The 24,879-nt window shown below is 48.7% G+C and overlaps 1 protein-coding gene across 2 annotated transcripts in view; it reads right to left on the bottom strand.

The window, feature by feature from the left end:
* Positions 1 to 560: 560 nt before the first annotated feature.
* Positions 561 to 24,879, bottom strand: part of COG2 (component of oligomeric golgi complex 2) — a 48,363-nt gene continuing 24,044 nt past the window's right edge. Inside the window, exons 8-18 of one of the 2 annotated variants that reach the window (XM_039241244.1) lie at positions 24,281 to 24,405; positions 19,324 to 19,450; positions 17,156 to 17,295; positions 12,327 to 12,388; positions 10,790 to 10,941; positions 7,229 to 7,426; positions 6,378 to 6,450; positions 5,942 to 6,084; positions 4,370 to 4,509; positions 2,720 to 2,900; positions 561 to 1,238 (exon numbers count right to left, since the gene is read on the bottom strand). In XM_039241244.1, coding sequence (XP_039097175.1) covers positions 1,137 to 1,238; positions 2,720 to 2,900; positions 4,370 to 4,509; positions 5,942 to 6,084; positions 6,378 to 6,450; positions 7,229 to 7,426; positions 10,790 to 10,941; positions 12,327 to 12,388; positions 17,156 to 17,295; positions 19,324 to 19,450; positions 24,281 to 24,405 — 1,443 coding nt within the window. In that variant the 3' untranslated portion in view covers positions 561 to 1,136. The remainder of the gene's footprint in view (positions 1,239 to 2,719; positions 2,901 to 4,369; positions 4,510 to 5,941; positions 6,085 to 6,377; positions 6,451 to 7,228; positions 7,427 to 10,789; positions 10,942 to 12,326; positions 12,389 to 17,155; positions 17,296 to 19,323; positions 19,451 to 24,280; positions 24,406 to 24,879) is intronic. The other variant, XM_039241245.1, reaches the window with a different exon arrangement.

Here is a 24,879-nt window from a genome sequence, read left to right as displayed (position 1 = left end):
TTCAAGGAAGCACACCTAATGCACGCCCATCGCTGAACTTGGGGACCAGGGGAGGGGGCGGGGAGGGAGGCAGCAAGAGACAAATGTGGGGGCCAGTCTATCCCCACTGGTTGCAGGCTGGCCTTGCCCTCTCACTTCATGTCCAGCCTCCTTCCCGACCGCCACTCCCCCTTGCTGCCTACGGGCCCAGCACCACGCACTGCGCACCGCGCACCACGCAGAGAGGCAACGGCCAGTGCCCCGCAGCCACGCGAGGTCCACGCCTGACGCCGAATCCCTTCTGCTCTTTCGCCCTCAGGGTGTCTGACTGGATGCCCAGTACCAACCAGTCGGAGCTGCCACAGTGGGGGCAGGGCACCGGCTTCCCCCCACCTCTTGCCCACATCCCCGCAGCCTCTCCCTCCCGACACAGGGGGCATGGCTCTGTCGCCCCCTCACCTGCAGGAGGACCACCCGCTGGGGAGAGCGAGAGGCAGATGCCCTCGAGGAAAGGTGCCCAACCTGGTTTCACCGGGAGGGGCACTCAACCCGCACCGGGTGCACAAGTACAAGCCACGTGCTGCTGGCAGACACTTCTTTATTCAGGAAACTCGTCTTCCTAGAGGTCCCAGCTCCTGCCGGGACAGCGTGACCAGACGCACTCCCGCTGTGCACCCGGTGGGAGGATGCCTTTCTCCAGGCGTCACGAGGAGTCACGGCGTGTGCCGACTTTCCGGGGCAGAGGACAGGGAGCCACCCCACACGGTGGCCCCCTGCAGGTGGGCGCTTCCGACGGTGGGATCGGATTGGGGCCCAGCCTTCCAGAGTCATACCTATATATTCACTTTAATCCTATTTTAGAAATCAGCTCTTCCACGCTAAGATTTACAATAAAAATAAAATAATTTGCTCTGTAAACTATAGTAGAAAGTTTCAAGTGTCTTAAAAATGATCTTCCATACAACGGAAAAAGGCTTCTGTGTTCTGTTCTGGGAGGGAGGAGACCCCAGCGGGCGGAGAGCAGCTGCGCTAGTGCGTCGTCCAAGACGCCGTGGAAGCACTTCTTGGCCGCGGGGACCGGGAGCAGGGACGGAGCCACTTTCTTCCCTTCCAGCTCCATGTCCAATGTCCCCCTCCCTGCAGGCCCTCCCGGATGCTCATGGCTGCTCTGCCGTTGCCTGGTCCTTGGCGGCAGCAACCAGCTCGGCGAGTGCTGGGAAGCTCTTTATGTCCTTTGTCGCCAGGCCCATCTTTTGTATCTGCAAAGGCCAGGAGAGCAGAGAAAGGCACAGCGGTTTGAGCTGAATGTGAACAAAAGACCCTTCTAAAGAACCTGCAGAATGGCCACCCCCTCCCTCTCCGGAATCAGACCAGGGCAGTTCCCCAAAGGCTGGCACGGTAGTCTCCCTTCACGGCCAAGGCTAAGGGCCTACTTATCGTAAGGCTTCACTTTTAGGGTTAATCACTCCCCATTAGAAGATGCCAGTGTGTTCATTTATCTCAGTCCATGGGATCGGGCTCTTCCCAGGGGAAGGGCCTCTTTTGTGGACTGGAAAGGAAAACTCACACGAACAGAAGTCACAAAGTGAACTATTTTTTAAATGGAGAGTTTTCAAAAAAAAAAAGCCTTGGCCTGAGCACTTTATTTCTTCACATTGTCATCAACGGCCTTTTCTTCAAACTTGATGGACTGTGGACCCCGTGGCAGGGCCACTACTGTGGATTGCCGTGGTAACCGAGTCAGGATATACCAAATGCCCGCTGTTGTTAACCACACACATACATGCCCACACACGCACACAGGAAAATCTGGAAAAACCCACACCAAGTATTTAGCATCTGTTGGTGTGCTGCTGTTCGCTCTGGGGACCGGGGCCCAAGGAGCACCAGCTCTTTTCCTGCACCCCCAGGCTCCCTTCTTTCTCTGGCTTCTCTGTTCTTCGTGTTTCTTTAACAGACTGTCCTGTTTGTAAAAGGACTACAAGCTTCTCCTGTGAGATAAAGAATCAGGGCAGTGGACTTCTGCCGCGGGATAGATCTCTGAGTTCACATCAAAGCAGCAAATTTCAGCTCTCCAGTGAGGCTCTGATGTGCTAGAAGAGCAAGCAGCTCCTGAGGGGAAGTGTCTTCCAGCCACAACATCCCCCTGGGCGACGTGTGCTATACAGGGACCCTGAGTAGTTTAGAAAGCCAGCTTCTCAAGAACAAGAAGTTTCCTGATCTTTGAGCGAGTCGCCTCTGTGAACAGAGGCCTTGCACACAACCCACATCTGACTCCTGCGTGATGCCACGTACAGCAATGCTCACGCACCTGCCGGGACGCCAAAGCCCGTGTTTTCTGGAAACCAAGAGAACTCAGGCGGGGAAGCACAGAGGTGGGGCTCGCACCATCTCTCAAGGGCCACACTGAGAAATCCATGGGCTGAGGCTTCTCTACTTTTTCTAACCACCAGACCGCATGTCTGGCACTCCCCCGGCGGGGGGCGGAAAGGACACCGCCTCCATCTGGGAGCTCGCCCTCTAGCGGCTCCGTGAGCCCAGCGCATGTCAGCTGCACCGAAGCCCAATTCGTCGGACTTCAACTGGCAATTTCCAGTATTCGTGATGCACATCCCTTCCCTTCAAGTGTTTCGAGGCCCTGACCCCTTCCCCCAGCCCCGGGAGTGCTCGCCGCCCCCGCCCCCGACCCAGCAGCACGCCTGGGCTCAGGTGAGGCACTGGACCACGGCTCGGTGGTTACCTGCTCTCCCAAGTACTCGACGTCCAAGGCCAACTGCAGCCTGATTTTGTCGTCGTCGCTCATGCCGCCACCGGGACCCACGGGGTTGGCGGGAGTGGTTCTCCTGGCTTGTTTCAGCCGCTTCAGGCTCTCCTCCATTTTCTTCACCGAGTTCAGAACGTCAGACACGGTTTCATAGTACCTGGAGCACAAGACCCGCTTCCTGGTGAGCGGGAAGCACTCGTGTGCACGCGCACACTGACCGGCTTTGTGGGCCAAAACAGATTTGTAAGACATTCATTCATTTCCAACGAAAGAAATCAGCTGTGGTGAACCGATCAATGTTTCTTAAGACTGAGAAAAAAAGGGGTCTTGACTCCCTAGCACCACAATCCCTCTGAACTTCTGAAATACGCACGTGGACTCTTCCCAGTTTTCGCCCCGGACACAGTCTTTCCTACTTGAAGGAAGAAAGGCTGGCGCTCACTTCCAAGTAACAGATTCATTTACGGTCAGTTCTAGGAGCAGTTCATCTTGTAAAGAACAGAAACCTTTCAAGTTCTTAAATGAAACTTATTGCCTTCACAATACTCTCAATATCATTTGCGGATTACAAATGAGTTGCATTTCAAAACTTGGTTTACCAGCTGGTTACTTGGCACTTGGAATATACTTGCCCACAAAAACAGGATTCTAATTCACTGTGATGTTCTAAATGAACCCACAAATATCCCTTAACTCAGAAGTAATTGAAATAAATCAAGTACCACTGAAAATAATGAAACAAAATTCAGTAACAAAACTGAATGATATACTTTTGACATAACTCAATGCTGGCATCTGGGGGAGAAGTCTATTCACTGGGAAATGAAGGGACATGCAGCCAAAGGGATTCTGAAGACCTCCTGATGTTTCCAAGGGCTGCAGGGTTTTAGACACCAAACATTTATCAATTGTAATTATGTGTCAGAACGTGTTTTCTCTTCCTTGGCTGCAGCGGTCTCACCTGTCTGCACTTTCGATTATCTGGCGTGAGCAGAGCCACTGTGGACAAAGCTGAGGAGAGCGCGGATCGTACAGGAAAATGTATGCTTGGATGTGCAGGAAGAGGCCTGCGTGAAACACACCCTGGACTCCAAAAACTGGGTGCGCTGGGGAACCGGATGTGCCCGCACCCCCAAGAACTTGACCTTGGCTGGCAGGTAGGCCAGGTAGAGGCAGGGGGCCCATTGTGTTCAGCGCAGGGGAAGTGGGATGAGGGCGGCTCAGCCACCAGCACAGGTGTGAGCACCTGCACCTGACTGGCCCAGCAGTCACCTCACCCCCTGGTCACACAACATGCAACCCTCTGATGGCCTCCGTGGTCTCTGACTTGGGACTCTTCTAAGAAAGTCTGAAATGGTCCACTGTTTTTTTTTTTTTTTTTAATTTTTTTTTTAATGTTTTTTTTATTTATTTCTGAGAGAGAGAGACAGCGTGAGCGGGGAGGGTCAGAGAGAGAGGGAGTCACAGACTGAAACAGGCTCCAGGCTCTGAGCTGGCAGTCAGCACAGAGCCCGACGTGGGGCTCGAACCCACGAACCGTGAGATCATGACCTGAGCCCAAGTCGGACGCTTAACCGACTGAGCCACCCGGGCGCCCCTGAAATGGCTCACTGTTAAGGCACTTACTTATGAGTGCTCTCACAGAGGGCGCCTTCCAGCCACTGTCGGATTATTGCCGGTCTCAGCTTATCCCTGTGCCCACTCTGCAGCTGGCGAAAGGGCTTCAGGGCACTGTCCACGTAAGAGGAGGCTGCTGTCGGCACTTCCTGGAATAATGACGGAGGAGGTGGGGAAAAAAGGGACAGAAAACCAAGAGTTACTCAGACTGCAGAAGGATGCTACTAATGCACAAACCCCATCCCTCCCAAACAGTAGCACTGACTGATGTTGTCTCCAGAACGATCCCTGAGGCCAGGGGGCTCAGGAAGAGCAAAGCAAGGGAAAATGTTTAGAGCCAGAGAGAGGGAGAGAGAGAGGAGTACTTCAGGGCACACACGCAGGGCCTGGGAGAGCGGAGACTGAGATGGTGCATGTCTGATGGGCTCCCACCAGGTGATGCTAATGTTGCTGGAGGACAGACTGAGACGCGAGGCTCTAGGGCGAGTAACTGGACTGTTCTCAGCTTTAGTTCCTTCATCTGAGAACAAGGACACAGGCGCTCACTCTGGAGAAGAGCAAATGAGAGTATCTGACCCACAGTGCCCGTATCGGACCCGCAAGCACTTGGCCAATACACCAGACGGTAAAGCCGGTAGCTTCCGAAAGGACAATGAACGTATCTGGGAATACAGAGTAGGTCTCTCTCTCCCACTCTGAAGCGGGAGCTACAAGGCCGACCAGAAAGGGGAAATGAGGGGGCCGAGTTCCCCTGCTGGAAGTGGTAGTGCCATTGCATGCCCCGGTTTCACAAAAGCAGCCACAAGGGAGATTCCCCTCCGTGTCCACTGAACACTCCCTGCCTCCTGAACACAGAGTCAGATGGGAAGAGTCACACAAACGGGACAAGACGTCCATGCTCAGCACACAGCAGAGGCCGCCCTAAGCCAGGCATGTGGAGGGGCTCCAGGGGAGGCTCCAACACGGCACCTCTCAGGGAATTTCCACAGGTCCTCAAAATCATTTCAGTGCTAAACTGCCTAACACCCAACTCTTTTCTCTACCAGGAAAAAAGAAAATCCAACAGAAAATGAAGGGAGATGTATCAAGAAGGAAAGGGGCGTATCAATGCACAAAAATAAGAGCTCAGGAACGGAAAGGAAAGCTCTGGGCAAAACGACTTCCCCGAGTCCGCCGTTCTACCAAATGAGACAACAGAGGAATTCGATTCTGAACCCAGGGTGCGGGCTCCCTTTTTCATCTAAAAGACGCTTCTCGTATCCCTAATGTGACTTTGCAGATCTTTTCAAGTTATACAACCAGACACCAGGTACTTGCGAGGACGGTATGAAGGGAGCAAGGTAAATTCGACTTTTTTTTCAAATATAAGATACAAAGTCTAGGCACTACAAACATTTTGTTAAAACACTTTCTTTTGGAGTTATGACTATCTTTCCTAAGGTCAAAGGCAGCCAGGAAGAGTCCGTACCGTGTGAGGCCTGCCTCGGACTAACCCCGGGTACCTATTTCTGGGTCTCCCTCCGTGGCTTTCCTGCTCTGGGTTTCCCCACCCCAAACCTCCTGCCAGTGAATGGCGCTGACCTTGTTGGTTCTGCGGTAGAGCCTGGGAACCTCCAGGGCACTTTTCAGGTAACTGAAGCAAGACTCACTCAAGTCCTGGATGATTCTGTCACTCAAGGCCGGGACACAGGCGCACAGAGATGTCCGGGAGTCCTCCAGGGCTGCTGTCGAGATACAAAGGTGGAGTTTAGCCGCTTCGTCAGGCCCGGCTGTGGATTTCACTTTAGACACTGTCACTATTTAGAGGGTGTACAATAATAAGCTGAATCGAATCAAAGTATTAGAAGTCAACAAAATATCTCACTTGGAGAAGCTATAATCACAGGACAGTATACAGAAGGAACCAAGGATTTACAACTAGAAAACGGTAGTTTAAATATGTACTACAGGCTCTACAGTTTTATTTTAAATGATTTCTTATTCAAAGATTTGCTGAGTCTAAGGATTTCATTTTTACCTGAGATAGAAGAGAAATTCTTAAAGCCAATCATTTCAAGTTTTGGCTTGATTGTTTCCAAGAGTTCTGGAAGCTGAAATAAATATGCACTTTATATATTCAGTTGCTTTTAATCAACCACAGAAAGAGGCAATTCTACTCGTATCTATAAACTCTAAAATACTATTAACGAAAGATGAAACTAAACCCAAGGCTTCCTATCATTTTCATCAGAAGAAAGCAAAACTCTGAACACTTTCGCTAAAGCAGAATCTGACGCCACGGCAAACTGCAGCCCACGGCTATTAACAGGCCCAGGGAATAAGCAAAACCATTTTCTATTGTGTGGCTTTCCCCTATACCACCAAAAGAAAACAGAATTATGTTATCAGAGCACTCAAATACAAATTCGGCCCACAAAGCCCTCTTGATGATAAAGGCCCGAATCGTGGACATATGCCCAGAGAAAACAGGGGGAGAAGTTTTCACGGTTCACTTTCCAAGTACAGGCGAAGGTTAAATGTTGCCAGGATAATATGTGGTCAAGTGGGGGTGGAAACCATTAAAATCCAACCCGACGAAGTGAGCGGAGCTAGTGAGCAGGGAGCACGGCTCACTCGGCGCTGGTGATGGGAGCCCTGAAAAGGCAGCAGAGACCCCCCCGGGTTCACGAAACATGAGAGCAGACTGATAAGCAAGGAGGCAGAGGGCCTCCCTGCGGGGGAAAGCTGGAGAGGGCCCTCGGAGTGCTGGTGCACCTGCTCTCTCTGGACACCCCTGGGCCCCACGATTCCAAGCCCCCAGTCCTTGCACATATCATTTGCTATGAAAACACCCAACTGAGCACCTGGACTTGCGGGACACAGGCCTACCTGCTCCTGCAGCCTGTCCAGGTCGGCGACCACGTACACAAGGTGTGTGCTGGAAATGGAAGCCACGGACTTTGTTTCCGAAGGGCCACCTCCTTGGTCTTCGCCATTTCCCTGGGTAACTGAGGGATCTTTGCTAGTGGTTCCCAAAGGCCTTTTGATATCCTTGGCACTTTCGTTAGAGATGGGCCTGAGTAAAAGCTGAAAAACGGTTTCCGTGATTAACTTTTTTTCCTGCCTGTCACATGCCAGAGCATTTATTTTTGTCCCCCATCAAGGGACAGCTGTCTGCAAACTGTTCAGTAGAAGTTTACCAGCGAAAGAACAACAAGGAGAAACGAAGTCAAACTACAACCCCGCGTACATTTATCCTCCTTAGCGCGTGTCTAATTTTGAGTGATAAAAAGTAATAGGCAAAAGTAAACTAGGTCTCTAAACTAAACCAAATGAAAATTAATTTCCAGAGTATCATGGTTAAAAAAAATTCATTAGCTCAATTAGGTAAATCCTTTACCAGGTTTGCTCTGTAAATTTATCTAATGCTGATTATAATTAATAAGGATTAAAAAAATCAAAATCCAAACCTCACCACGTTTCAAATAATATAGACAGAAGTGTTATTCGCATAATGTATTGTTACAAGGGAAAAACCAAAGAGAAGTACCCCATCATAAGGAAAAAATGGAATAATGAACACTGGAGGCAAAATTATTTATTAGAGACGTAAGAATTATTGGCTGGTAAGAGCGCAGGACTCAGCCGACTCAGGCCTAACTGAAGAGTTGCACCAACCCCGCTGTGTCCGCAGAATTAACTGCACAGGGGTCTTCAGAACAGCCTGAAGGGCAGGGTGGTCTGCTAAGACCCTTCTGAGCAGAGGAAGGTAAAAGGAGAAAAGAAAACTAGTTTCTCTGAGCTCCCAGAATCTGCCGGGCACTTCTGTCAACAATTTGATGCTCAATGTATCCCTTTTTACTCCTCACAACCACCACATACAGAAAGTGTTTCCCCATCTTACAGGTGAAGAGTTTGGGATCCCTGCATCTAAGTTTCCTAAGGCCACAAAATTTAAAAGTGGCAGAACCTAGGGGTGCCTGGGTGGCTCAGTCGGGTAAGCGGCCACCTGGACTTAGGCTCAAGTCCTGATCTCAGCGTTTGTGAGTTCGAGCCCTGCGTCGGTGCAGAGCCTGCTTGGGGTTCTCTCTCTCCCTCTCTGCCCGTCCCACTTGTGCTCTCTCTCAGAATAAGCTTAAGTGGCAGAACCTCAGTCTGACGTGAAAGCCCGTCTAATGGAAGGATCCATTAGAAGATTCTGCAAGACAACGTGGGGCTTCCCCTCCTGCTCCAGTGAAGACTGCAATCCTTCTGACAGATGAGGCTCCTAATGTTGTCCTTCCTGAGAATTTGCTTGCGCCTAGGCCTATTTTCATACGTATCACGCACAGTGAACAGGCTGCACGCCCGTCTGTCCCCTGGGACCGTCCGGGTGGAGGCAGGGCCCCTCTGAGAACGAGACGCTGGCACGGGGTCTGCCTAGGTGCTCAGCGCCAACCTGTGCAAACCCTATTGTGGTGAAGAGCCAAAAATTAAGTCCTCCATTAAGAGCAACCTCGGGCTGCACGTGGCCCCAGTCTCAGTTCCAGTTCCAGGAAAAGCCTCAGACTGTTCAAGGCTAAAGCCATCCTCGGACCGCCCTCAGTTCAGCTAATCAAAAAACATTCCTATGGTCTGAGTCAAGGCTGGGAACTGCAGATACTAACTAGCCAATTTCTCACCGCTTGCCTGAACCCCACGTGGGCCCTTTGAACTCACCTCATAATTGGTCATTTTCAAAGTATTCTCAAAAGTCATGATTGGGTCCCACCAAAAGTAATGAACGCCTCACAGATACTGAATGGTCAAAGCTGTAATTGTAATTGGTGCTTATGTGATGATGTTACATGTACTGTAACACCCCCATCCCTTACTCCTTAAAAACCCTGTTCGCTATTGTTCTTCGCTTCATCTTGCTGCCACGACACGGGTAGGCAGATGAGCCCCTGTTCGAGCATGTAATAAAGACCCTTTTGTATTCACATTGGTAACGGCTCCTTGGAGGTCTCTGGGAACTCGCGAATCGGGCACAACAGTGGCTGTGAGCGTGACACCTGATAATCTCCAAAGGCATGTGGATACCTAATAGAGTCAAGTACTCGGCGAGGAGAAGAGGAGCGTATTCTGAAATGATGGAAAGGTTGACTAATATCATTACCTTTTAGTCTCGATGATCGTACGATTTTTTTCAACTTCCAAATACTATTAAAATGTACATATTTTTATTTCTACTCATTTTCATTAAAATGAGCATCTTTGTTTTAATTTCGAGGCACCTGGGAGACTCTGGCCTTGAGACAGGAAAGCAAGCTAGTCAGGACAGTGCTTTTCCATAAGAGGAAGCACTGAGAGGGTAATTACGGCCCACACAGGCAACAGCGGCAGGAAGAAAAAGGTAACAAACACTGGATACAAACTTGAGAAAAGAGTTGATTGCTGTCCTCCAAATTACCTCTCGTGACAGCCTGGCCTTTAGAAGTCTTAGCGCCTTTAGCTCCGTGCATAAAGATGAAAGGATCTTTAATTCTTTTTTTTTTTTAAGTGTTTATTTATTTTTGAGAGAGAGAGAGAGAGAGAATGAGAGCAAGGGAGGGGCAGGGAGAGAGGAAGACAGAATCTCAAGTAGGCTCTGTGCCATCAGAGCAGAGCCTGGCTTACGGCTCAAACCCACAAACTGAGATCATGACTTGAGCTGAAATCAAGGATCTCATGCTTAACTGACTGAGCCACCCAGGTGTCCCTCCTTAATTCTTTTTTTTTTTTTAACATTTAAAAAAAATGTTTATTTTGAGAGAGAGAGACAGAGAGCGAGTGTGTGTGGGCAGGGGAGGAGCAGGGAGAGAGGGATTCAAGCAGGCTCTGTGTCATGAGTAGAGCCTGACTGACACAGGGCAGAGCTCGAACCCACAAACTGAGATCATGACTGGAGCTGAAATCAAGGGCTGGATGCTTAACTGAGCCACTGAGGTGTCCCTCTTTCATTCTTTTTTTTTTTTTTAAACATGTTTTTTAATGTCTTTTACTTTGAGAGAGACAGAGAGCAAGCAGGGGAGGGGCAGAGAGAGAGGAAGACAGAATTCGAAGCAGGCTCCAGGCCCTGAGCTGTTAGCACAGAGCCCAACGCGGGGCTCAAACCCACGGACTACTAGATCATGACCTGAGCTGAAGTTGGATGCTTAACCGACCGAGCCACCCAGGTGCCCCTTAACATTTTTTTAAATGTTTATTTATTTTTAAGAGAGAGACAGAGTGCGAGCAGGGGAGGGGCAGAGAGAGAGGGAGACACAGAATCTGAAGCAGGCTCTAGGCTCTGAGTCATCAGCACGGAGCCTAACGCGGGGCTCAAACCCACAGACCGCGAGACCACGACCTGAGCCGGAGTCGGACGCTTAATCAAATGAGTCACCGAGATGCCCCCTCTTGAATTCTAAATGGTTGTGATTCGGGATGAGCTGCGCAGCCAGCCCTCACCTCCCTGACAAACACGGAGTACCGGGCCAAAATCTGCAGCGTGAGCCTCCAGAGACGATGCACCAGCACCGGCAGGAACATCTCATCTGACCAGCACCTCTGAAGGCTGCTCCACGTTCTGTGAGAAGCCAAAAGGCAAAATGCACTGCCAGCTAAGGAGAAAAAAACAGACGTGTAAAGAATCTCAGGCAATGCACAGCCAAATTGTAGTATTTCCAAAGCATAATTCAAGAGCAGAGAAAGCGGCCATAATCCATGTTTCACCTTTCGAGGCACCGTGTTTCCTGATTTTGCACAATTCCCCTTCCCGGATGTCTGATACATAGTGAACACATACGATATTCAGAAATCACTTGTTAATCGGTTATTTTACACCAAGTCACAAACACAAGCTGGAGTGGGTCACTTGCAAGGGTTGCAGCTTCAATTCTGAATCTGTCTTGTTGCATCTGTCTGCTCTTCCGTTCCCCTACCAGGAACACGCTCCACACAGAAGTCAGTCACCTAGGACCATGTTTTGCAAAGACAGACGAAAACCATCTTGGAAGCTAAAACAGCGCAGTCTGGCTGATCTGGCTACACACAAGTGAGCAGAAATTTAAGTGGAGCAGCCCGGAGGCCTACGTGGCTACAAAATAGCTGGACATTATGTGAGTGGCCCCTGGGCGTGTGACTGTATGACACGAGGCTGTTACGGAAACCAAATATGTTGGCAACCCACCACCCACTGTCACCTGCCCAGGGTCCCAGGACTGGGGCCGAGGGCTCAGGAGTCCTGGGGCAGGAGCCCTGGGTGTGAATCATTCCCTAGGAGGGAAGGGCCATCCTGGTCCTTTGCCCTCAGGAGGAAAGCAGATGGAGGCCAGGTGTGACTAAAAAGAGCTGATCGATCCCCTTGATGTGTTATATTCAGAAACAAAAATGAGGTCTGCTTCTTATATTCTTAAATAATTTAGTTTCAATTTTGTTTTAATTCCAGAGTAGTCAACATAGAGCGTTATGCTCGTTTCAGGTGCACAATACAGCGATTCAACAATCCCATGCGCTACTCGCTGCTCGAGGTAAGTGTACTGTCTCCATCCCCTGTTTCACCCATGGTCCAGCCCCCTCCCCTCTGGGGACCACCAGTTTGTTCTATCTGAGAGTCTGTGCTTTGGTTTGTTTCCTTGTTCATTCGTTTTGTTTCTAAAGCTCCACCATGCAACTGGAATTATATTGTATCTGTCTCTGTCCAAATGGCTTATTTCACTCAGCATTACACTCTAGCTCTATTCATATCGTTGCAAATGGCAAGGTTTCGTTCTTTTTTATGGCTGAGTAACATTCCATTCTTCTATAAAGCAGCTCTATGAACCAAAAGACTTGCTTTTAGCCTCTTTAAAAAAAAAAAAGAGGTTGAGCTATGTTTTTCAGGTCTAACGTACTATACAACAAACAGAAGGTGGAAGTACCCTGAGCACATGAAAGCTTGGGTAAGTGCTGAGCTTAACTGATGCCCTGAGTGACAACCTGCCATTGATCACTTTATGGAAATTACCTGGGGCTTTCTCCAATTCGTCTGTAAGTGCTTCTTCTAAGGATCCTGCGATTTCCCTAAATCTGAGATAAAAACAAGAACACGGATTAGGGTTTATGCTGCTGCTGGGCGCCGGTACCTACCCGTCCTCCCTTCCTCCGCTGGCCTGCCCCGCAGTCTGACACTCTTACAGGCACCCAGCCGGCCCCAGAAGGCCTACTCTCCCATTTTTTAAAACTGAGCAAGGAATACGTTTCTCCTGATTAAGCCACTGTTATGTAGATTTCTCTGTTACTTGCAGCTGACTGGAATCACAACCAACCCCATGCTTTTCAAACTAAACAAACCACCCAGTTAAACCTCCATCAAGAAGTCGCGTCGGGCAAGTCCCATGTGGCTGTGGTCGGGTGTCATCACCTCACAGCCACAGGCGCTGCCGCCGTAGGAAAAGAAAGGAAACGTCCCTCAAGTAAGGAATGGGAAGGCTGGGCTCTGGATCGGTTTGCAGTGTGAGAAAAGTCGCCACGAGCAGCCGCGTGTGCAGCTGAGTGTCTCGTGCTGTCTGGTCCCAGCCCTGCTGGCACTGCCACCAGCCATCTGCGCCACCACTCCCCAGGTCCGTCCTCCTGGGTCTCAGCTGGACCACCGGGCAGCGCACCGTCCGCTCACCGAACTCTGTTTTAATATGTGGGCACAGCTGTAGGACTCTGTGACACGAAAGCAGTGTGTTTTTAAACAGGCTGTGCGTGTGGCATCGTGTCCTGACCATATAACCTCTGCCGTCGGACCTTCCCCGGCACACCTGTCACCCGCTAATTCCCTTGCCAGCCATACGTGCTGACACCGCTCAAGATGAATTTCCCTAATTGAGCATTCTGGGTTGTTTAGCGCATACGTTTTCCCAGAGCAGTTCAGAGACGGAGCTTAAGGAATCTGTCTGGAGGGTGAAAGGGACAGCACGTCACCCTCTGTTAACATGCAACACAGCCCAGAGCCCCAGACCCTGGGCCGCCCCAAACTGTCAGAGCTGGCTGCTTCCCGCTCCCCAGAAGGAAAGGAGCCTTCCCTCCTACTGCCCAGGGAGCCCGCTGGTGAGAGGCGGGGGGGTGGGCAAGCGGGAGGCAGAAAGGTGGGGTAGGGAAGGGAGCCTAGGAGACCAGCCTGAGAATGGCAGCAAACGGGGACGGTGACCCCGCGCCCAGGAAAGAGAAGGGACAAGCGACGCCTGCAGCCAGGACAGCACACCGGCCCCAGGTGTCTGCCTCTGGCCCCTCACGCCGCTTTTTTCAAAACCTACACCAATTCCAGAGAGGAAGCGCTGATAGCGAAAAGGCCCGAGAGCTAACCTGGCTTCGTTTCCGGGAAAACCCGGAAGCAACCTGCGTGGCCCCCAGTAAGGAAGTGGTTCCGTAAATTCTATAATGTGGGACCAATGAGAAGAACAAATGTAATCGGTGGGGAGCAAAGACACAGAACACAAAGTTCTGTGTGCGCACCTGCTGACCAGAAGGACGTCCGCGGGAGAAGTCGGCAGGGCCGGATGCCGCCGGAGTCCGCTACCTCAACGCCTCGACGCGGCCGCCAGACCATGCAGCCAAGTGGACACACTCACGACAGTGACACTACACAGGTCACCTGGCAGAGCTGTGCCTCCCCGGCCGGAAGCCCAGCAGCAACCCCTCACGCAGCTGTGCTGGCAGTTAACCTCCAGGACCCAGGCGACGTGTTACTGTCCGCGGAAAACGGCAAAAAGCGAGAGGCTGCTTTGGAAACGCCCAAGAAGCCGCGGTGGAGTTGGTGCGTGTGCGTGTGATGCCATCCGGCTCCCGCTAGTCCTAGCGCCTAGTCCTGTAACGAAGGCAACCCCAAGCAGAACGTTCCTACCTTCTTAAATCTGGGTTGGGGGAAGGCCTCTAGATCTATTCCTCGTGCACGCCACAGGTATGCAATCGCCCCAAAGCGCATCAGTAAAAAAAAAAAAAGCGGCAAAGATAATGGTGTCGGACATCGCAATCTCGCCTGGTGGTGTCAGAAGCGTCACGGGGCACGTCTCTACTCTGCACACACGTGCTCGGGGGCAAAGGGAAAGCATGTCGGTGTCGCAGAGAGCCCACATCACTGAGGAGGATACACGGTATGTCCAGCGTGTACCGAATATAATACGTGCACGATGAATGTTCTGGGGGTTATAGAATGTTCTAGAAAGACTTCCACTGAAGATGATAGAGAACTTAGCCTTTGGCATCTCAGGGTCTGAGCCTAGTCTCTGGGTAGCAACCAGCTCTCTGCACTGGAGGCCATTGGGTAACATTTGCATTTACTTTCTTGTGAGAAACTGAGTCGTAAACTTTTTTTTTTTTTTTTAAGTTTACTTATTCATTTTGAAAGAAAGAACGAGCAAGCATGAGTGAGCGTGAGCAGAGGAGGGGAAGAGAGAGAGAGAATGAGAGAGAATCCCAAGCAGGCTCCATGCTGTCCTCTCATGAACGGCGAGATCACGACCTGAGCTGAAGTCAAGTTGGCTTAACCCATTGAGCCACCCAGGCGCCCCTAAACCTGCTTTCTAACTACGCCTATGTGAACAAGTGAGATGAAGGCCCGGCAGGGCATCAGGAACAGTGAGGGGCTCAAGTGCACTCTCCGACGGGGCTGGCCGGAAGTGCCATCTTGGTTCCTGAGATGATGGGGACACAGGCACACAGTCAGACTGGGGGCGTGAGCTTCTTCCCGAGGGAGCAATGTTCATATTTCTCCCTCCAGACACATCACAGTGCACCCCATGGGCTTTTAGGTTTCCTTTAAATGACCCTGAAGTGAATCCGACAGCAATGTAACTCTGACCCTAGTCATGTTTGTGGAACTTTTGGTCACCGCTCAGAGTAAATAGTGTGACCCCTGGTAAAAATCAATAGAGCAGTCCTACAAAGTACTGCTTGAATTTAGTTTTTTAATTGGAAAAACAAACATAGGAAACACAAGCTCCACACTTCGTAACTCAAACGTCATTTTAAAAACTTCACAAATTTTAAAATAATGGTTTGCAAAGAAAAGTTGATCAATCCTTTGGATTGATTACTGTTAAAATCCGCTGAAGGTACAAAATCTTTCGGGGAACTGACTTTGAACCTAGCTCGGCTGGTCCTGTGAGAGGCAGCTGAGGGGCGGCTGTGCTGTCGCGGGCCTGGCTGAGCCCAAAACGGCCGCCAGAGCTCCAGGAGGGCAGGTCTGGGGTGGGGGTGGAGGGGCGCGACAGTGCGGGATCCCCAAAGGTGGGGTCACGGGATCTGGGGAACCGACTAGGAAGAGGAGTTTGGGAGGCAGCAGGCAGGACTGTGTGATGTGATGGTACTGGATGTCTAAAGCAATCTAACTGCAGACTGGACCACAGAAGAAATCGGAGATGTTTCTTCCCTAGTGCAGTCATCTGTCTATATATACGTGTGTGTGTGTGTGTGTGTGTATTACTCCCAATTTTATTTTAATTTTAGAGAGAGAAACAGACAGACCACACAAGCAGGGAAGAAGGGCAGAGAGAGAATCTCAAGTAGGCTCCATGCTCAGCGCTGAGCCTGATGGGGCTTGACCCCATGATCCTGGAATCACGATCTAAGCCAATTATCAACAGTTGGACCTAAACCGACTAAGCCACTGAGGCGCCCCTCTACTGCAGTCTTACATTGTCAATTAATATGTCACTTTTTAAAATTCTGCTCCTGAATCAAAAGGGCTTCTTGTCCTGGGCTGATCGTGATTATCCTATTAACAACCACTCCAGCGCAGTCCATGAACACCTTAGAAGAACAAATCCTTAATTTCCTACCGAGAGACAAGCTACGTGGTGATGTCACGTTGGCAAATGAAGCATAAAATACAGCGTGGTATGAGACAGGGCGCATCACTAACGTTCTGATAATTGCGACTGCGTTATCAGAAGCTGATTACATACATTCTCAATTGCAAGCAATTATAATCAAGGTACCTAATCCTAATATACTCCCCTCCCCCTCTGGAATTTTCCCTCAGAACTCTAGGGAAAAGGACCGCATTGTAACAAATGAAAGCATTCAGCCATTTAAACAAAAAGCCTACAACTCTTTACAGACCATCCTAACTAAAACGCTCCAGTTCATGTCATTCTGTGAAGGAACTTACCATGACCTTGCTCAAGACTGCAAAAACGGCTGTTTTTGTCTGTTTTCCTAACAGAACATATGTTGCTAAGAGTTTACCCTAAATTTCCCCCAACAGTTTATCAAGGCACTCATTTACATACGTGGTACCATCACGACATCTGTTGGAAGTGTCACCATTTTCCAGAGTAGAGAAAACAAATGTCAAAGATTATAAAGAAAGCCAAAGAATAACGAGGATTCATATCAACAGAATGATGGAACCAGCCATGAAGGATAGTTAAGGCGATGCATCTCCCCCACTCTCTCTAAGGAAAAAAACGGTACAGAGAAGCCAACGACAGACTGGGGCCAGGCCTCTGCTCGGCAAAGAGGGTGGTGAAAAGGGCAAACCGGACAGGGTGCCGCTGCTGGGCCCCTACTGTCCGCCTGCTCGTGGTGAATGAGGACACGCCGCAGGGGACGGAGCAGGGCTGGAACCCACCTCTGTCCAAGGCGGGCGTTCTCAGCCCTTTAATTACCAAATGGTTTTTCTGGCACGCAAACGAGAACGCAGGCAATCCTGATACTTCCCGCTCGTTCCCACTTCAGATCTTGTTTCCCAAGGACAGTACGATGATCTCAAAGGACTGTTTACTGGAGGCGATGCCCTGAACCAGTACTCCAATCCCTTCCTACTTCGGAAGGCCAGAGATGGGGAGGAAGGAATAAATTACTGACCTTATTTGAAAATAAACAGGCAAGTTCCACTTATTATTGAAGCTGTGGTAGGCGGGATGTGCTCTTAATCTCCGCACGCTGGCCTGTGTTCCACACTGCTGCTCAAACGCTCTCACAAAATCCATGCTTACGGTGTATTTCTAAAATAAGAAGAGAGGGAATTTTCACTGTGAGCAAACTGACCAGAAACGGGTACATACAGGGAAACCTGTAATCAGGATAAAGATGGGGAATGCACTGACGCGTAGTTTCTGGAGCTGACAGAGACCTGAAGAGAGTGTCCTTCCGAGGTCCTGACTTGAAAATCAGGCACTGCCCAAAGCGGTTCAGTGACATGCCCAAGGTTTTACGTGGCAAGGCCACCCTGGAAACCCAGCGCTCTCGTCCTCTAGGGCATCCCTAGCCCAGTCCACCGGAACTGGAAGAGACCGTAAATTAAGGGATGTAATGTCACTCCTGAAGGGGCAGACCATTTTTAAAAGGCAAGAACCAAAGCAAGTGAGTGATCCCAGGACTGCCACAGACCGCAGAGCACGCCAACGGACACGGAGCTAACGCCACCACGAAGAGCCGTGGCTGAAGCTTCCTTAACATTCATCACCTGCGTGCTGTCCCCCAAACTATATCCTTTAATGTGACCCACAAACCACCCACCCAGGTAATGACTGTTGTTATGATTTTAAGAAAATTTACCCAAAGACAAAGCTAAGAAACCGCGGAAACTGCACCCGCTCGGTCAGCAGGGCAGAACTGCAGTTGTTAGAAATTGTGCACTCCTCTGTGGGTCCTCCAGTCCCCACAGGCTCTATGGGGACCACGTGTGACTCTCCATGTCCTTTGGGACACCCACCCATTCACCGGAACATCCCCAAGTCTGCGCTGGGCAGGAATTTTGGTTCACGAAACATTACAGGCTTTTCATTTCTTTCAACTGACTGGTCGAGGTGTGAGGAGTTGCTACTAAGGTATTCCATCCTCTGGGGACAGAGGTATACAGACCTCTGCATGAGGAGACGCTAAAGGAACACAAAATAGCTCTGTCCTCGCGAGAAGTACGACACAGTGAGCCTGAGAGCTGAAAGCATCTTTTGAAAGGAACTGACCGACACTATGCTTGCTGGAAACAGACCCGGCAACATTAAGTGCTTTGAATTCTAAGGTCAAAGTGCTGTGGGAAGGTTTCCTTTCTGAGCCGAAACATCTGAGCGTAATGTGATCGGCACAACTCCAGAGTACAGTGAAACGTAAAGGATCTTAAACTGTTAATGCCTGAGGCCACGGTTATCATTCTGCTTCCGGGATCTGTTTGTAAAAGCCCTATTTTTTAAAATAATGAAAATCACTGTCCCACAAGTCACTGAGATTGATACCACGTGATCACCTTATTCTGCGTACCGTAACGCTGAATGATTAGTCGGAACAGGGAAGTGGTATTTCTGCGATGATACGACTCCAAATGTGCCATCGAATCTGTTTTGAAGGCCAGCAGGCCCCAGGCTCATCATACCTTACTGTCTGCCTCTCACCACTTCACGAATTAACAAGGAGTTTAAAATCCGATCAATACCTTCTGTTTTCCTTTCAAATTATACCGTGTGCATCAGCAAACCTAATTTTTCATGGAAAACCACTGCAGAGGGACTGGCTTTTAATGGTCTTCAGGATCTTTTTTAAAAGGTGAGAAAATAACGAACACATCTAGTCACAGTTGTGCCTAGGCTGAATTTTACTAGACATTTAAAATTATAGTCTATAATCCCAACAGGATCAGAGACCAATCCTTGGGTGAAACATTCTGTGTACTTTAAGGACGTGCTCACTCATGAACTCAAATTTTTATTTCTTTTTTTTTTTTATGTTTTATTTATTTCTAGGAGAGAGAGAGAGAGACAGCATGAGCAGGGGAGGGTCAGAGAGAGAAGGAGTCACAGACTGAAACAGGCTCCAGGCTCTGAGCTGGCAGTCAGCACAGAGCCCGACGCGGGGCTCGAACCCACGAACTGCGAGATCACGACCTAAGCGAAAGTCAGACGCTTAACTGACTAAGCCACCCAGGCGCCCCTCAAATTTTTATTTCTGAAAAACCACAGAAAGAAGCTGTGCAGAAAGCATGATTATTCGCAAGCCTCTGGTTAGTGTCAAGAATCAAGACGATGGAGGAAAAGTACCTTGTGAAATGCATCAGGATTTCCGGGATTGAAAAGAGAAGGCAGTTTTTCTTCTAATCCTCGTACTATTTCTGGCCAGACAGAATTCACCAAAAAATCGTATCCAGGAACACTCTTGCCTTTCTCACTGTAAGATAAGAGCAATGCTTCAGTCAGATAACACTGTACCCTCCTGTTTACAAGGGACAAAATTCTATCGTGGTATTTTAACTAAAAGTTCCTCAGCCTAAAATTTATTTCAACGCTTTTTTTTTTTAACTGTATGTCAGTTAGCTTGTTGATAGCCACAAACTTCTATGTTACTCCTGGATCCCAGTCTCACCTTGAACCTGAACATCTTCTGTATTCTGACTCCTATACTTATCACACAGGAGAGCAAGCTGGTGTCAAGGATAAGGCAAAACTCCTACATCAAATTGGCTTGGTAGGATTTCTCCCCTCAAATAGGCTATCATATTTACACTCTGTCTTGGAAAAGAAGTAGTCTGATAACACAAGAAAAGCAATCATTGCATTTGGTCTTTTTTTTTTTTGAGACAGAGAGAGAGAGAGAGAGAGAGGGAGAGAGAGAGAGAAAGTGTGAGTGGAGCAGGGGCAGAGAGAGAGAGAGAGAGACACGGGATCCAGAACACGCTCTAGGCTCTGAGCTGTCAGCACAGAGCCTGATATGGGGGCTCGAACCCACGAACCGTGAGATCATGACTGAGCTAAAGCTGGACGGTGAACCCCTCTATGCACTGAATCTTTAATACCACTAAGCTCTAAAGCCCTGCAAATTATGCTAATTTACCAATTACTAACAGCTTGGTGAAGATTAACCTATCTTTAAGATAGTTCCCAAATTCTGTGACTATTCCATGTAAAATCTTGAACAATTCCTGACTAAAAAAAAAAAAAAACTTGTCACATTCATGTTTTTTGGTTTATCCATGCTTTATTTCACATTTTTTTTTAAATGTTTTATTTATTTCTAGGAGAGAGAGAGACAGCGTGAACATGGGAGGGTCAGAGAGAGAGGGAGTCACAGACTGAAACAGGCTCCAGGCTCCGAGGGCAGTCAGCACAGAGCCCGACGTGGGGCTCGAACCCACAAACTGCAAGATCATGACCTAAGCGAAAGTCGGACGCTCAACCGACTAAGCCACCCAGGCGCCCCTATTTCACATTTTTTACCAAAAGGCTGGACTCTGGATTTCTAATTCACAGACTTAGATGAGAGCCAACACTGAGATAAAAGCATTCACTCAGAAGCCAGAGTACCTGGGTTCAAATCATGGGCCTTTTACCCTCTGTGTTTTGTTTTCTTCATCTTTAAGTTGAGACGACAGGATGGACATCATAGGCCCTTTATGTGGGCTAATATTTGGAAACCATTTAGGCTTGTGCCTAGCATACTGTGCTGTGTTGAGGGGTTAAATATATTAAGTAAATACATAAGTAAGACAGACTCCTTAAGTTTTCTCTTGAACTTAAAGACACAAAAATAACTTCTAGGTAAATGCCATCTCACTGACTACACTCTGATTGTTGTATATTGAGTAATTCAATGCTCAATTTTAAGATAATTTTCTTTAACGGCAGCCAGCAATTCAATATTTGGCCTTTTTTTTAGTTTTTATTTATTTAGGCAATCTCTACAACCAACGAGGGGCTCGAACTCATGACCCTGAGATCAAGAGTCACACGCTCCTCTGACTGAGCTGGCCAGGTGCCCCTGATATAGTCTTATTTCAGCAAAACTGGGAGTTCTGTAGCTAAGTTGTGATATGAAATTGGGGATTAACATGATGGCATTAAAAATAAAGAAAAAAGGGGCGCCTGGGAGGCTCAGTCAGTTAAGTGTCTGACTTTGGCTCAGGTCAGGATCTTGCGGTTTGTGAGTTCGAGCCCTGCGTCGGGCTCTGTGCTGATAGTTCAGAGCCTGAAGCCTGCTTCGGATTCTGTGTTTCCCTTTCTCTCAAAAATAAACAAACATTAAAAAGCCTTTTTTAAAAATTAAAATAGAGATAAAAGCTTTCATAATTTTCCTTCTTAGCAAAAATTATCAGGATAGATAATTTAGATAATTTATCTAAAGACAAATTGTCCAGGAAGCCATGCCTTACTGTCCAGCAAGTGCTACCAAGCCATCTTACTATAGTGAAGTATTGGTAAGAAATCACTGGCAGGCTGGAGGAGGGCGGGGGAGGACCAACGGCATATCTACTTCCCACACGCCCAACTCCACCCGTCACAGCATATAATTTCAGCCACACTAAGAACGAGCTCTATTAACGTATCTAGAGAAGAAAAGAGTAAACCTGGGAATTTTAAAACTACAGATGCACAGACTTGTAAGCAATATTAAATGACAAGATCTCCTCATCCCCAACGCAAGTATCTACTTAAAGCCGCAAAGAGAAAATTTACATCTACGAGAGATTAACAGCTGAAACAGACGGCTAGTTAGAAAAGTGAATCCATACTCTCTGGAAGACAGATCCTTGGGCGCTGGCGGATAGAAGGGCATATACAGAGGGCGACACAAGGGAGAGAGAACAGAATGGACAAGCTAGGCTCTGAGTGTGTAGAATCCTGTAGGCAGGTAGCGAGCAAGGGACAGTCAGGGGCAGCCTAACAAGGGCGCCTGCACCAAACGATGACCTGCTGACGTACGGTTTAGATTCCTCAACCCTCTGAGGCTTTGACGGGAATTCTGCCACACTGAAAACGATGGAAAAGAACTTGCAAAGTCTTCGAAAATTGACATTTTCAGGACCAAGACCAGTCTTGTCAAATCTAATGACAAGTCTTGTCAAATCTGTTTCAGAACTGTGGCTTCCTTAATTTTACATCACAACTTCTGCTAAATACTTACCCCAAATCCAAATCCAACTAAATCTTCATGGTGATGAAACACAAGCAGCAGAATCCGGCTGAAATCCCGTCATGGAAATAGAGAGGGTCCTTCAAAGGTCAGCCGGCATACTTAGTACCCCAGATTCTTTTCTTTCCAAAGAACAAAAATTCGAGACCAAATATACTGACTGCCTACTTCATAAAGATCAAGGACCTCCTTTGCCTTTCAAATGATGAAAATGGACGAATCCTTCATTCTGCAAACACGGGGTGGTTGCGATCTTCAAGACACTGTGACAGGTGAGAAAGGTGCGGGCAGCAGGAAAGGTGAGCACACTCTAAGCCTACAGAAATGACTCCTCCGCAGAGGTGAGAGCCAGCATGTACTAGACTCAAGGACGTGGTTAAGGCTGAACATCAGGATAAAACGTGGTCTCCTGAAGGGTGTGGTATCTGAGCTGGAGCTTTGGAGTGGCGGAGTAACAAAAAGACAAAGGCAACGGGAAGGGTGGGAGACAGTGAGGAAAAGCTCAGAAGCACACGGCACAGGGTTTCCTTGACTCGTGACGGAGTTACAGCCCAATAAACCCACCGCAAGTTGAAAATATCATAGGCCGAAAATGCATCTAATACACTAAACCTACGGAACATCAGAGCCCAGGCCAGCCAACCTCCAATGTGCTCGAACGCTCACAGCAGCCCACAGGAAAGCCTATTTTACGATGAAGCGTTGGCTAGCTTGTGTAACTCGCTGACTCCCACACTGAAAGTGAGAATCCGAACGGTGTAAGTGTGTCGGTTGCTGACCCTCATGGTGGCGCGGCGAGCTGGGAGCTGTGCCCGCTGCCACTGTGCAGTGTCACGAGAGCGGACACCCATTGCCAGCCCGGGAAAAGATCCACATTCAAAATCTGCAGTATGGTTTCTGCTGAATGTGTATCGCTTTTGCACCATCGTTAAAGTCAAAAAATCCTAAGCTGAGCTCGCCTGGAGCCTATCTTCGGATTCTGTGTCTCCCTCTCTTTCTGACCCTCCCCTGCTCATGCTGTCTCTCTCGCTCTCTCTCTCTCAAAAATAAATAAAAAACATTAAAAAAAAATCCTAAGCTGAACCACTGTGAAGTCAGCGATCTTCTGTACAAGCTGTGTGAGGGAAGGTCAACTGCTACTGTTTGGCCAGGGACCTCAGAGGTATGGGGCAGGCGGTGGAGTTCCATAGCAGGAAGTTCTACTGTGAAGAACCATCAGGACTGGAGCATTAAGGGCCTCACGGGCTGTGCAAAGAAGGCTGATGTTCCTCTGTAAGCAACGAGAAGCCATTAAAGACTTATGAAGGCGGCAGAGTTCCGGGCAGATGTGACAGCCGAGGGCTGCACTGAAGAGGGGCAAGTGGAGTCAAGGAGGCCAGGAGGGGAGAGCCTGTTATTCCAGAGAAAACATGACAAAGGCCTGGGCCAGAATATGTGAAACAGAATGGGATATTTATGAAGCAGAACTGGAAAGTCATGGGAATGAAACAAAAGAGGGAGGGGAAACTGAAGATAACCTTAATCACAATTAGCACAAAACTTGTTGAATTAAGCTGACGGGCACCTGGGTGGCACAAGTCAGTTAAGCGTCCGACTCTTGGTTTCAGCTCAAGTCATGATCTCGCAGTTCCTGAGTTCGAGCCCCACGTGGGCTCTGCATTGACAGAGCAGAGCCTGCTCAGGATTCTCTCTCTCTCTGCCCCTCCCCTTCTCAAGCTCGCTCACTCGCTCTTTCTCCCTCTCTCTCCCTCCCTCCCTCCAAATAAATTAAAACAAAATTTGCTGACTTCAGCTGAGTTGATATTTACAGACCTCAGAATAGTGAAAGGAAACCAATTTTGATTTCAAACCCGGTTAAGGAAAACGTATAGAGAAGGTAAAGGTAGGGGTTTGGGATTCAGAGAAATGCAGCCTCCAAGATGAGCTCCTACTATTAGTTTCCACATCTGCCTCATGGTATTGGTAACAATTCAACAGGAAAGCACCCACGTTCCCAGTTCAGACAAGACGGCCCATAAGCAGTAGTGCACTGGGAACTACTGGGCGCACTCGCCGAGCTGGGCTGAGCGGAAGTACAGCAGCTTAAGTTACCTCGAGACGGCCCCTCCTGTGACTTCTCGAAGAAGGCGGCAATGGTGAGGAACGAACTCCAGGAGCTTATCGTACATGATCTGAAGGCCATTCGGATCAGACTCAACAATCTGCTCTACAATCACCTATCAAAAGGAGCATCATTTTTTTAAAAGCACCTAAAATAAAAGTACGAACTATATACTACAGAGAAAAGAAGAGAGGAATCCTTAAAAGCACAATTCCTCATGTCCACCCTCGTCCCCAACTGACATGCTTTCTTAAACAGAAGGTAAATAACCGCCACCCCAAACACCAGCTCCTAGGATTAGGGGACAGAGTTCTGACCCTGGGGGAGACAAAGGCTGGGTGGCAGAGACTGGCCTGAGGCCGAAACACCACACACACTCATCTACTTCCTGTCTGAGCTTGAAAGCAAAATACTGTGTCTGACAGCAGCTCTGTGCTGTCTTGACCTTGGCCTTGCCGTCTACCACCAGATCAGGGAAAAGGGTTGAGACAGAGAATGATGGAAGAAAACACATCTTCTTTTACTTTATTATTTCATGTTTTTGTGGGAAAGGTGAGAGTCAAGAAGTAAAGAAAAAGCTTAGAATACA

Source organism: Hyaena hyaena, unplaced genomic scaffold (genome assembly GCF_003009895.1).
Source record: "Hyaena hyaena isolate Hyena2069 unplaced genomic scaffold, ASM300989v1 scaffold_193, whole genome shotgun sequence".
Lineage (NCBI taxonomy): Eukaryota > Metazoa > Chordata > Mammalia > Carnivora > Hyaenidae > Hyaena > Hyaena hyaena.
Note: the sequence above shows the minus strand (reverse complement) of the source record. Positions and strands in the feature narration are given on the sequence as shown.